This window comes from Malania oleifera, chromosome 7 (genome assembly GCF_029873635.1).
Source record: "Malania oleifera isolate guangnan ecotype guangnan chromosome 7, ASM2987363v1, whole genome shotgun sequence".
NCBI lineage: Eukaryota > Viridiplantae > Streptophyta > Magnoliopsida > Santalales > Ximeniaceae > Malania > Malania oleifera.
Window position 1 is genome coordinate 54,009,089 of NC_080423.1, and position 12,990 is coordinate 54,022,078.

The 12,990-nt window shown below is 37.9% G+C and overlaps 1 protein-coding gene across 1 annotated transcript in view; it reads left to right on the plus strand.

The window, feature by feature from the left end:
• LOC131160184 (protein NARROW LEAF 1-like) overlaps window positions 1-12,057 on the plus strand; it is a 41,397-nt gene extending 29,340 nt beyond the window's left edge. Inside the window, exons 4-6 of the mRNA XM_058115585.1 lie at window positions 8,987-9,227; window positions 10,145-10,645; window positions 11,269-12,057. Coding sequence (XP_057971568.1) covers window positions 8,987-9,227; window positions 10,145-10,645; window positions 11,269-11,705 — 1,179 coding nt within the window. The 3' untranslated portion in view covers window positions 11,706-12,057. The remainder of the gene's footprint in view (window positions 1-8,986; window positions 9,228-10,144; window positions 10,646-11,268) is intronic.
• The last annotated feature ends 933 nt before the right edge of the window (window positions 12,058-12,990 follow it).

A 12,990-nucleotide genomic window follows, 5' to 3' on the forward strand; every position in this document is an offset into this window, starting at 1 on the left:
ATCTCCGCTTCTGCTTCTCCTCCTCCGGTGGCAACTTCATGCTTCCAAACGCCAAAGAATATGAAGCTGCAGTGAACCGAACAGAAGCTGTGAAGGCTGAGGAGGTGGTGATTGACGTCAAGAAGGAACCTGCAAAGGTGCTTCGCAGCGGAGCTTAGCTTCCTGCTAAGGATATACATGTATATATACATATACATATATATATATATATATGTATATATATATATATATTTTAGTACAGTATTAATATATTTTTTTATAAGATATTTCGGTTTTTCAGTTTTTCTGTTGGGTTTTGGGTTGGAAACCGAAACCGAACTGAAAACCAAAAGACCAAACCAAAACTTGTTTCAGTCCGGTTTCGGGTCAGTTTTCAGTTTTTCGGTAAATACACCCCTACTTGAAAGAATTGTAAAGGCTCAGCTAAGTCTGAGAATTGGCATTCTGCTCAAAATCATTGCTTGAAGATTTTAGAGTGATTAGTGTGATATATGGGATGTGTGATTTACTTGGCAAATGAAAATGTTTGGAAAAGTTCAATGGATGCTTTGGAGGCGGAAGGATTCGAATTTGCTGCAGCAAGATTAGTTAGGAGTTGTAAAATTTATAAGGAACAGATAGATGTGAATTTTTGTTGAATATTCTTAGTGGAGAAGTTTGGCTAATAATTGATATTTTTAAAATTAGAAATTTTTTATAATGGTTAAAACATTTATTCCTGGGACTAAGGCATTTTTTTTGTTCGTGCTTTTTGATTTTTTAAATTTTATTTTATGTTTTGTTTTTTGGTCATTGCTGCATGGTGTTAAGGATTGGGAATGAACTTGTAATCAGGCCATTTTTCAGAATGGCATTCCGCTGTCCAGGGAACCTACTTATGGTCTCCTGCTAAAAAGCACTATATCGGTAGGCGTTTTCTCCTCTCACTTCCTTTTTTCTCATCACTTTAGCATCAGATACAGCCTTTGATGCTCTGCGAACTTCTTATAATTACCCAACACTGGTAAGCATGGTTTATATCATGGTAGCGGGTAGCGTAACGTAACGGTTACGGGTGTAGAGGGAAGCGGGAGTAGTGGTTACATAATGGGAAGTGGGTGTAGCGGCCATGGATTTTTTTCAAGTGCACACAACCTTATGCATATTACTATATTTGCATGTTTTAAACTTTTAACCCTTCTTAAAAAAAGTTTTAGCGTATTTTGGATCCTTTAGTTCAACTAAGTTGTTTGGCGAAGACCAGAAATTTACATGTGTGTGTACTTATATTTTTTCATTATTCTTATGTGTGATAAATTAATTAATATAACAAAATACATTATACACTCTATTAATCTATTAAACACATAAGGCATACGAATAAGACTAATATACAATAACTAGAAAAGAAAAGAATGTTGAAATTGAAAAATATAGAACATAAATATCAAGTTGCTCAAGTGAAAGTCTATATTTAAATCTATCATAGTATAATAGTGATGGCATCCCTTGGGGGTTAGGTATGTTGTTTGATTCTTACTGCTGTCCCCTCACCCCTAAAAGTCCTCATCCAATCAAATAAATATTAACATAACATAAAGAGAGAAGGAATTCTGTAAGTCATATAAATTATTAATAGCATATCTGTTGATCCTGACAAATATGCCTTGTACAAATGTATATATATATATATGTACCTATGTGTGTATACATGTATGCATGCATGCATGGCTGTGTATATCTTCATGAGCGAAGAATTATGTCAAGAGAAAGATAAAAAAATACAAAGAGGAGTATAAGGCATCCTTTGAAAACTGAAAATACCAAAAGAAAGAAAGGAACAACAAAAACCGAAAAAACACCAAATAGATAGTGTGTCAAATGCTCTCCAATCTCTGCATAAACTCCTACAAAATTCCATTTGAAGAACAACAGAATGAAGTGGGGAAGACCAACTTACATCATAAAAAGCTAGGAGAAGCAGTAGAGCTCTTAAAAATTCTAGCATTGTGCTGCAACCAAATGCATCAAATGTCAGCCAGTAGCACATTTCCAAGGAGCCTCCCCCAACATGGCCTTGCCGAATCCCCTCAAATGATTAATGGACTATATATTGATAAGTCATTGTTGTAAGATCCTTTTTAATGGAGTACGTACATGTTGATAATGTTATCTAAAAAAATGTAAAATGACAACAGGTGAACCTTCTCTACTGGAATAAGCCTCGAGGAAAGCTGTGTCTTCTATTTCCCCATTTGGCCCTAGTTCAAGTAACCACATGAATGATCCAGTCAATGGAGTAATGTCTTATTTAAAATAAAGGTCTATTCTTGCAGTGTCTTGCATGATGTCCTGGTCAATAATTTATTTGTTATTGGTGTTGAGTAGTCCTTTTTTAAAAGATTAATACCATTTAGTGTTATGCATGTTTGAGATATGTATCCATGGTAGCAGTGAGCTTGATTCATAGTTGCTATATCCCATTCTACCACTTATTATATTCAAGGCTGTGAAATCAACTTCATCCTTCTAAGATCAAGAGTTGGTCCATTGGGTGATCTTATGCAGTGTGGGTCAAAAAACCTTCTTTAAATTACATATTTTAATGGGAATGCGATGGGAAGTGTAACATCAAGAGTGGAAAGTGAACAATATTGCATCAAAGCAATGACCACATAACAGGGATCCTTGTGAATTGTGTTGACCACGTTAATCCCTGCATTGGGCTTAAATGGCAATATACAGATTCTTGTTCAGTTTCCAGCAGTCAGCACACTTTGTGTAATGAATTTAACTGCAATCATTCTATTGTGGATTAATTTTATCCTCCTTTGATTTTTCGTACAGTACCGTGATGCAAAATGCCATGCCCTATGCTTTTATGGGCTTCCAAGATTCATTAATTTTATATGCAAAATGTCATTTCTGATGCTTTTGTGGAATTCCAAGATCTATGAGCTTCATCGTTTTCTTCTTCTTCCTAGGAGGCTTTCAAAATAATTCAAATCTTTCTGGATGAGTTGCTTGATTTTTGGTTGATTATTCATGCCCCAACCACTTCTGTTAGCTGAATTCAATTCTATTCAACTCTGTGTAAATTAACATTATGTACAACATCCCAATCTTATAATACAATCACCTATTCTAATAAGGAAATAATCCCCCTACAAAATAATATATAATCTCCTACATTTACCCACTTTCCTAATTTACCCATTATACACAAAGGTACTTGGGATTTTAACACTCCCCCTCAAGTTGGATCATAGATATTAATCATCTCCAACTTGCTAATGAGATCATTAAAGTTCTGTCGTGCCAACCCTTTCTTAGAGATATCTGCAGTTTGTTCCTTGGTAGGTATATAGGTCATACAGATAGTTCCTTCTTCAACTTTGTCTTTGATAAAATGTCGGTCCACTTCTACATGTTTAGTCCTATCATGTTGAACTGGATTGAGAGAGATACTGATGGCTGCTTTGTTGTCACAATAGAGTTTGATAGGAAATTTCACTGGGACCTGTAGTTCATCCAAGAGTTTTCGTAACCATAGTCCTTCATATAATCCTTGAGCAACTACTCTGAACTCAGCTTCGGCACTATTACGAGCCACTACATTCTGTTTTTTGCTTCTCCAAGTTACTAGATTTCCCCAGACAATGTGCAATAACTGGTGGTGGACCTTCTATCTTCCACTGATCCTGCCCAATCTGCATCTGTAAAGATTTCTACTTCCTTACTTTCACATTTCTTGAGGAAGAGTCCTTTGCCCGGGGAGCCCTTGAGATATCGAAGGATCTTGTATACAACATCTAAATGAGCTTCTTTTGGTGAATGCATGTGTTGACTTACCACACTAACTGCAAATGCAATGTCTGGTCTGGTATGTGATAAGTAGATTAGCTTACCAACCAATCTCTGATACCTCTCCTTTTCAACAGATATTCCACAGTATTCAATCCTCTTTACTGCTTCAATCAGTGTTTCACTAGGTTTGCATCCTAGCATGCCATTTTCAATTAGGAGATCAGTGATATACTTTCGCTGAGAGACACTAATACCCTGTTACATTCTAGCAACTTCCATGCCCAAGAAGTACCGCATTTGTCCCAAGTCTTTATCTTCAAATTCAGTAGCTAGAACTTTCTTCAATCTTTCCATCTCTATTGTATCATCCCCAGTTAAAATTATATCGTCAACATATACTATTAGAATTGTTCTCTTACCTCTTTCAAACTGTTGGAAGAACAGGGTGTGATCAAATTGCCCTTGTCGATATCCTTGGTTCTTTATTACTTTTGTAAATCTGTCGAACCATGCCCTGGGAGATTGCTCGAGTCCATACAAGGACTTCTTGAGTTTATACACTTTGTTTTCTTCACCTTTCTTGCTAAAGCCTGGTGGTATTGTCATGTAGACTTCTTCTTCTAACTCACCATTTAGAAATGCATTCTTAATGTCAAGTTGTTGTAGTGACCAATTTAAGTTGGCTGCCAAGGATAAGAGAACCCCAACTGTATTCAAGTTTGCCATCGGTGCAAATGTCTCTGTATAGTCAATGCCATAAGTTTGTGTGAATCCTTTTGCAACAAGTCGGGCTTTATATCGTTCAACTGTCCCATTAGATTTATATTTCACTGTGAACCCATTTACAACCAACTGGTTTCTTCCCTTTCGGAAAATTCATTACATCCCAAGTCCCATTTTTCTCCAGAGCCCACATTTCCTCCATGACAGCCTCCCTCCATTTAGGTATTTCCAGAGCTTCCTGAATATTCTTTGGAATTCTCATCCTGTCAAGGTTAGAGGCAAAAACACGATATCCTGTAGACAAGCTTTTATAAGACATATATTAAGACCAGGGATATTGAGTACATGACCTGGTTTGTTTTCTGATTGCAATAGGTAAATTGACGTCATCAGGTACAAGATTATCAGAAGAGAGCTCATGAGACTCATGGTTGTTCGGAGCCATCACCGGTTCCAACACTCTTGGTGTCTCAAGTATGAGATTCTCCCTGTTCTTTGTGTTTGGCTTTCTTGAGTAACCAGCATGTCTGTGTTGTTTTGCTTTCCTGCATCTCCCCCTGAGGTTAAGTGCTCTTTTGTGTTTGACAGGTCAGAAAGTGATGCAACGGGAGACTCAGTGGATGGGTCAGGGAATGAAGTAATAGTAGATGGCACAAAGTCAGTGGTAATAGGAGACTCAATAGATGGCACAGAGTTAGTGGTAAAGAAGTCAAAGAACCGATCTTCACTCCATTGCTCCCCCTGAAGAGAGGGCTTTGGGAAATAAGGAATGGTTTCAAAGAATGTGATATCAAGGCTAACAAACATTCTCTTTGAGATAGGGTCATAGCATTTGTAGCCTTTCTGGGTAGGGGAGTTTCCAATGAAGACACATTTAACGGCACGAGGATCCAATTTATCGCGATGGTGAGCATGAACATGAACAAAAGCCGTACAGCCAAAGATTTTCAGCGGAATACTGGAGGGGAGTTAAGAGGTAGGAAAATGTTCTTGGAATTTCTAGAGAGTGACAAAGTAGAGTACTCGACTCGACATTCGATTAATGAGATGTGTAGCTGTTAAGATGACATCTCCCCAAAAATAGTTTCTCATGTTTGTAGTGAACATCAATGCTCGAGCTACTTCAAGTATATGTTTGTTTTTTCTTTCAGCAATCCCATTTTGTTGAGGGGTATCCACACAAGAACTCTGATGAACAATCCCATTTTCTTGAAGATAAGTTCCTAGAACATCATTAAAATATTCCGTACCATTATCAGTATGTAAAATTTGAATGTGAGTATGGAATTGTGTTTGAATCATGGAATGAAAATTGACAAAAATGGAACGAACTTCATTTTTATTTTTCAACAAGTAAACCCAACAAAGACGAGTATGGTCATCAATAAAAGTAACAAACCATTTTGTATGGGTGCGATTGAGGGATCTTGAGGGTTCCCACAAATCACTGTGAAACATAGTAAATGGACGAGATGGTTTGTATATGGACGTTGGGAAAGAAGCACGCCGATGTTTTGCAAGCTCACACACTTCACATTGAAACTCAGAAGACATTTTATTTGAACAGATAGACGGAAACAAACGTTTTAAACAATTGAAAATTTGGGTGACCCATCCTAGAATGCCATAACAAAAGTTCACTATCTCTCGAAATAGATGCAGAATCACAAATTACAGTATTACATTGTTAACTCAAGCTTGCCTCCTCAAAGTAGTAAAGTCCCTCATACGCTTTAGCAGTGCCAATCGTCTTCCCCTATGATCGTCCTGAAAGACACAATGAGATGAAACAAATTCAGCAAAGCAATTGGAGTCTTTTGTTAACTGGTTGATGGATAACAAGTTGTAAGATAACTTGGGAACATGTAGGACAAATTTTAAGGTTAAGGAGTCAGATATGCGAATACTTCCTTTACCGGCAACTGGTGATAGTGAACCATCTGCAATTTTGACTCTCACGTTTCCAGCATATGGTGAATAGGATGAAAACAATTGATAAGAACCAGTCATATGATCTGATGCACCCAAGTCAATTATCCATGGTGATTTGTGACAGGATATAGTATTTAAGGCTGATAAATAGTTACCTTGGTGGGCTAGAGAACTAGTGGAAGACTGACCCTATGTTTGAATGGAGGTAATCATTTTATATAGCTGATCCAACTGCTTAGGGCTGAATGCACTACTTGGACTGACATTATTGGTTTTTTTGCCTTGTAATTTTTCAGTTGAACTATCAATGGTAGCCTGATACCCACGATTTTTTTGATATTGCCTCAACTTCCAATCTGCAGGCTTTCCATAAATCTCCCAGCAGGTTTCTTTTGAATGACTTGGCTTTCGACAGTGCTCACACCATAATTTGCCTTTTTGTGGTTTTTGTCTGTATCCTCCCGGGCCTTTTGAAATTAGAGCCGAGACATCCGACCCACCTGGAGTTAGGGCTGGTTTTTCAGACCCAACACGATTCGGCTGTGGCTTTAGCATCACGCGTCTTCGGCTCTCCTCCCTCCTTACTTCGGCGAACACCTCTAGGGTTGATGGTAGAGGTCGTCGGCCAAGAATTCGTCCCCGTACGTCATCTAGATCTCGGTTGAGGCCGGCCAAGAATTCGAAGACCTGTTCGTTTTCGAGTCGTTTTTTGTATCGTGCGCGGTCGCCGGAGCATTCCCATTCTTCTTCGATGCTTAGGTCGAGCTCCTGCCAGAGATGAGTCATCTCCCTGAAATACTCAGTAACGCCTCGCTCGCCTTGCCTCATTTGCCAAGACCAGGTCTTGATGTAAAAAATCTGCGAGTAACTTTCGACGTCGAAATATGTCTCACGAATGGCGTCCCAGACGTCCTTTGCCATTGGTAAGAACAAGTAGATTTTCCCAATTGAAGGCTGCATCGAGTTGACGAGCCAAGCGGTGACCATGGAGTTTTCGGACCTCCATTTTTGTAAGGCTACAACTTTGGTGGAGTCTGGTTTCCTCCGTTTGCCGGTAAGATAACCTAGCCTCCCTTTTCCTTCAATTACCAATTTTATGGATTGAGCCCACTCGCGGAAATTTTTTCCGTTTAATTTTTCCACTGCGAGTGGAAAGGTTGTGTTGTCTAGCCCATTCGAACCCCCAACGGATGTGGTCTCTGAGTCGCCGTAGATATTTTTAGTAGGGGTTGACCCTCTGCTGTTGACGGTGCCAATGGTGGTGATGCTGGCCATAGTTAGCTAAGGTTGAGAAACCCTAGCTCTAATATCATGTTAGCTGAATTCAATTCTATTCAACTTTGTGTAAATTAACATTATGTACATCCCAATCTTATAATACAATCATCTATTCTAATAAGGAAATAATCACCCTATAAAATAATATATAATCTCCTACATTTACCCACTTTCCTAATTTACCCATTATACACAAAGGTACTCGGAATTTTAACAACTTCCCTTGATCACATGAATAACTATGTTCCTTTTTTTTTTTTGGTTATTTTACTGATGCATTCATTTATTTTCCTTAATAATCTTGAACTTCAGCACCATATCTTGCTTAGCAGATTGCACTTACTATCTTGCTGGCATGCATGTGCTGATCAGCAATTCTTCCAGCATGTAACGAGCTTTCTTTCGTTCCCCAATTTATTGAGTTCAAGGTTCCAACTGATGTTTTTTCCCCTCTTCTACTGGCATCATTATCATTTGGGTTGCAACTGGGATTTTTTCTCTGGAGAATCTTGGCCCATTATATGAATTCATGATCTTAGAAATTGTTTTTCTTAATGTATAGTTGTATACACAATAAGATAGGCCTTCAACTCGTTATTTTAATTATGTTGTTCCAAGCCTAAGGCTAGCTTACTTTCAGCTTTACCTTTTCGCACATCAGAAGTACGCTAAATTGCTCATTGCGCAGGATGAGTTTATTTTCCATTTTAACAGGATGTTGCTCTCTTCTCCATGATTGCACAAATAGTGTAATACTCCTTGTGGCATGTAGATTAGAAGTTTTGTGATTGTATGCCACACAACACAAGTTCTAAATATCTTGAACTCATTTTTTGTATTCAAGTTCCTTTTTCTTAACAAGACTTTGACTTATTGATAGTTTCCATCCTTTTATTGCCAAGTATTATGTAGAGCACCTGAAAATCATTAACACTAGTTTTTTCCCCTCTTATGATGCTTAGCTTTTCTATCGTGTCAATCTGCTGTTTGTCTAGAAATGCTTGGCATAGTATTAGTTCATAGTTGAATCATGCACTGTAGACGCTTATTCATTCCCAATCTTTTCTTGTGGAAGTACTGATTATCTTCTGGGATAGCATGCTGCTTTTCGTTTTTAGATATTTTATCATAATTTTTAACTGTCTTCCTTTTAGTGCTTTTTCCCGAGGAGAGTGGTATTTATTCTCTTGTGCCTTTGTTTACCCTCATAAATCTGTGTATGCTGTCAGTTGCATATTTCCTCATTTTTGTTTTCTTGCTTGCTTAGGTTGCTAGCCAAGAGACATACGGCACCTTGGGTGCCATTGTAAAGAGTCGAACAGGAAATCGACAGGTTGGTTTCCTCACAAATCGGCATGTAGCGGTTGATTTAGACTATCCAAACCAGAAAATGTTTCATCCTTTGCCGCCCAGCCTGGGACCTGGGGTATATCTGGGTGCTGTGGAGCGAGCAACATCATTCATCACGGATGATCTTTGGTATGGCATATTTGCTGGAACAAATCCAGGTAACAGTTCTAAATTGTGCTCACTAAATGCACCTCTATTCACAAACTATAAGCATTTCTCATATATTCATATTGTTTAGCATATTCTAGATTCCTATGTCAATTTTTTATTCCCTAGTTATGCCTAATAATGTTAAGCATGGAGCAGGTAAAATCTGTTTTAGCGCATAGAATTTTGATGCAAGTCAAATTTGTAATCAACTAGAAAATCGTGTTTGTGAAAATATATATATATATATACACACACACACATAAAAGACAGCGCATTGTAATCAACTGGAAAAGCGCATTTTTGAAAAGAAAAAGAAAAAAAACATAAAGAATGCACACAGATCCACTAGAATATCAAGAGTGGTCCCATCCTCTCTCTGTGGTTAAGCAATAATCTCTGTGGTGGAATCAGGATAACCCTATATCAATAGTAAGAAATGTTTTTGCTTAGATATTCTCAGTCAGGCCTATTGATGGAGATTCTGATTCTGTTGCATTAGGCCTCAAATATTACCTGATTGAGCCATTTAGGGAGGCGACCTTGTGTCTTTCTTGCAATCCCAAGTATGATTCATGTTCTATCCTTCTTTTCTTTGGTTCAAAATTAGCATGCATAGCTCGGTTAACTTGTAAACTTGTCCCCCCTTGTTTTGAGTAGTTTTGCATAGTAATTGAGTTATGTTTGTCTTTTGAGTTTTGACATTATAGAATTAGTAATTGCTAGTTTAATTTTTGCTAGTGGGCTTCTCATTGCATTCTGACCTGGTTAACCTGTAAACTTGCTGAGGGTTTTTTGCCTAATAATTGAGTTATGTTTGTCTTTTGATATTAAAGATTTAGCAATTGCTATTTTACATTTTTGTAAATGGGCTTCTCATTGTGTTCTGACCCCCTCATATGCCCATTGCGGTTTGGGGACCCTGCAGAAACATTTGTTCGAGCAGATGGGGCCTTCATCCCTTTCTCTGAAGACTTTAACATAGCAAATGTAACTACATCTGTAAAAGGTATAGGTGAGATTGGTGATGTCAATATTATAGACTTGCAGTCTCCGATTAGCAGCCTCATCGGACGGCAAGTGGTGAAAGTAGGAAGAAGCTCAGGCCTGACTACTGGGACCATAATGGCCTATGCTCTAGAATACAACGATGAGAAAGGGATTTGTTTCTTTACAGATTTCCTTGTTGTTGGTGAAAATCAGCAGACATTTGATCTTGAAGGTGATAGTGGGAGCCTCATTCTTTTAATGGGTGAGAATGGAGAGAAGCCAAGGCCAGTTGGGATCATTTGGGGTGGGACAGCTAATCGTGGAAGGTTGAAACTAAAGGTTGGTCAACCTCCTGAGAATTGGACTAGTGGAGTAGATCTTGGACGGCTTCTTGACCTTCTTGAACTTGATCTCATCACGACCAGTGAAGGGCTTCAAGGTTTGTGCTTCTAAACCAAGTGATCATCTTTGGTTCATTATACACTGTTGCAGTGAGTACTAGTGTCCATTTTCGTCGAGTGCCCTTTGTATCCCAAGCTTATCATTTTTCCCAAAAGCAAAGTTTCATAGTAGGTCATTTATTTTCTTCTGCAGCAACATTGGCGGTGTGCGGTGGTGTGGCGCACTGATTGTGAACCAGACAACCTATGAGAATGGAATTGTTGGGATAAATTTAGAGAAAAAAAAAAAAAAAAAGTGGCCATTGACAGAAGTTCACAAAATTCTACCCATCAGGTCCTCCTATTGAATAAAAATAAATATTATAGTCAAATATTCAAGTTCTTTAATATAATTTCTTTTTTCATTTCTATTTTCAAAAAAATCAAAGTTGTCAAAATCATTGCAACGGTTAAAATTGAGCTGAAGCTGGTGGGTGGAAGTTTGGGATATTAGGACCAAGTGACCAACATAGGTCATTATCCAGGGTTTATACGAGTGGCCAAATAATAAAAAAAAGAATTCTAAATTTTCATCCAGAGTCTTTAATATTGCAGCTAGTACATTTTTCCTTCTATAATCACACTTGTGATGCTTTCTCCTTCGCTTTATCCATAATAATAGTGGCAGTGCAAGAGCAGCGAAATGCTTTGGCAGCAGGCATTGATTCGACAGTTGGAGAGTCATCTCCGCCAGAACGAATGCCCCAAAAGGATAAACCCAAAGAGAATTTTGAGCCTCTTGGTTTGAATATCCAGCAAATTCCCGTCGAAGATGAGCCTGTCCAAGGAGTCGGAGTGCCACCACCTTTTCTGCAAACCAAGTTTCAGATAGATGAAGTTGAAGTAGCTCCCAGTGTAGAACACCAGTTTATTCCAAACTTTGATGGTAGATCTACAAGGCATCCCAACAACCAGCATGAATACCCAGGCGTAAGAAACCTTTCAGCATTAAGGAGTAGCTCCGATGAAGAGATTTCAGTTTCCTTGCAGTTAGGGGAGCCTGAACCAAAGAAAAGGCGGCAATCTGATTCACCATTAAGCATGGAAGAACCAAAGTGAAGTTGAATAGAGGAGCTGGTTTTTTCCGCTTGCAGAATTTCTTTTGGAGAACTGATTTACAATGAGCACTGCTCCTGAATTGCAAGTGTTCTCGAAGCTTGGGCTCACACCTCCGAGTGGCTCAATTAATTTTTTCCCAAGTTTTGGGTATTACAGCTATAGGGTAGATATTGGAGTCATATATTGTTTAATAGGTAAAATGTTCAGATGGTAAGGACCTTTTTTCTCCCTCAGATTTGTATTTTGTATCATTCTGGTCAAGTTATTGTACCATAAAACAACACTCTTGAAGTTGGGAGCACCAACTGCTATTGCAAGTTGAAATATGTGAAAAGGTTACTTAGTTGAGCCAGTCTGGTTCTTGTCGAAACTTTCTTTTTGCTGGTGAGAAAATCCCTGGTGTCATAATGTGGTATCTTTTTCAGGGCAAGGAATAGTTTATCTTTTTGTGGTCGGACTCTTCTTTTCAAAACATTCTAAAGATACTGGGTCAAGGATTTTGCATGGTTCAGCTCAAAGGGGATCTTATGCATTTATCTTTATTTTCTTATATTTATTTTCTTCATGATTTTGCCATTTGAGAAAAAAAAAAATTTGGAAGAAGGCAAGTGGTAATATATTAGCAGGGGAAGGACAATCACAAAGCGTTGCTAGCTTGTCAAGGAACTAAACTTTTTAGTATCAGTCGTCTTCCCAATATATCAAACAAATGGAATATAACAAAAATCTTCTTCAGTTTTGATATCATATGAGCATTTTTCAAATAAGTGACTTTTCTAGCTTATACTAGCTTGTTAGTCTTAAGGATTGATTATATGGCAGTACGAAAAGACAAGAATTTCTTCTTCTCAAGTAAGAAGATTGAAGCCTGGAGTAATAAGGGTGTTCTAGGGAACAACAAAGCAAAAGGAAAATGATTTCTATTTCTTTGCTTCATGCAGCTATGACAAAAAAACGCAAGGCAATGCCAAAACTACTTTTTCTTCTTGATCAATGCCAATGTCCATTATAATGATTCGTTATACGTAGGAAATCCTCAAAGCACTTGAGGGATGTTGTCTGGCTGAACTCGGGTGAAACAACGTGGTTGATGTTAATGTTTTTAGGAAAGTTGAAATATTGCCAATAAGGTAGATAGGATTTTGTTCATATTTTTATTTGGAAAGCTTTAACATTACTTTGCTACTTGTTATTTAGGAGTGGGATATTCTACATAAGGTAAGTAGAATTGTATTTATTTTTATTTAGAAAGATTTAACTTAATTTGTTCATTCCTATTATAGAG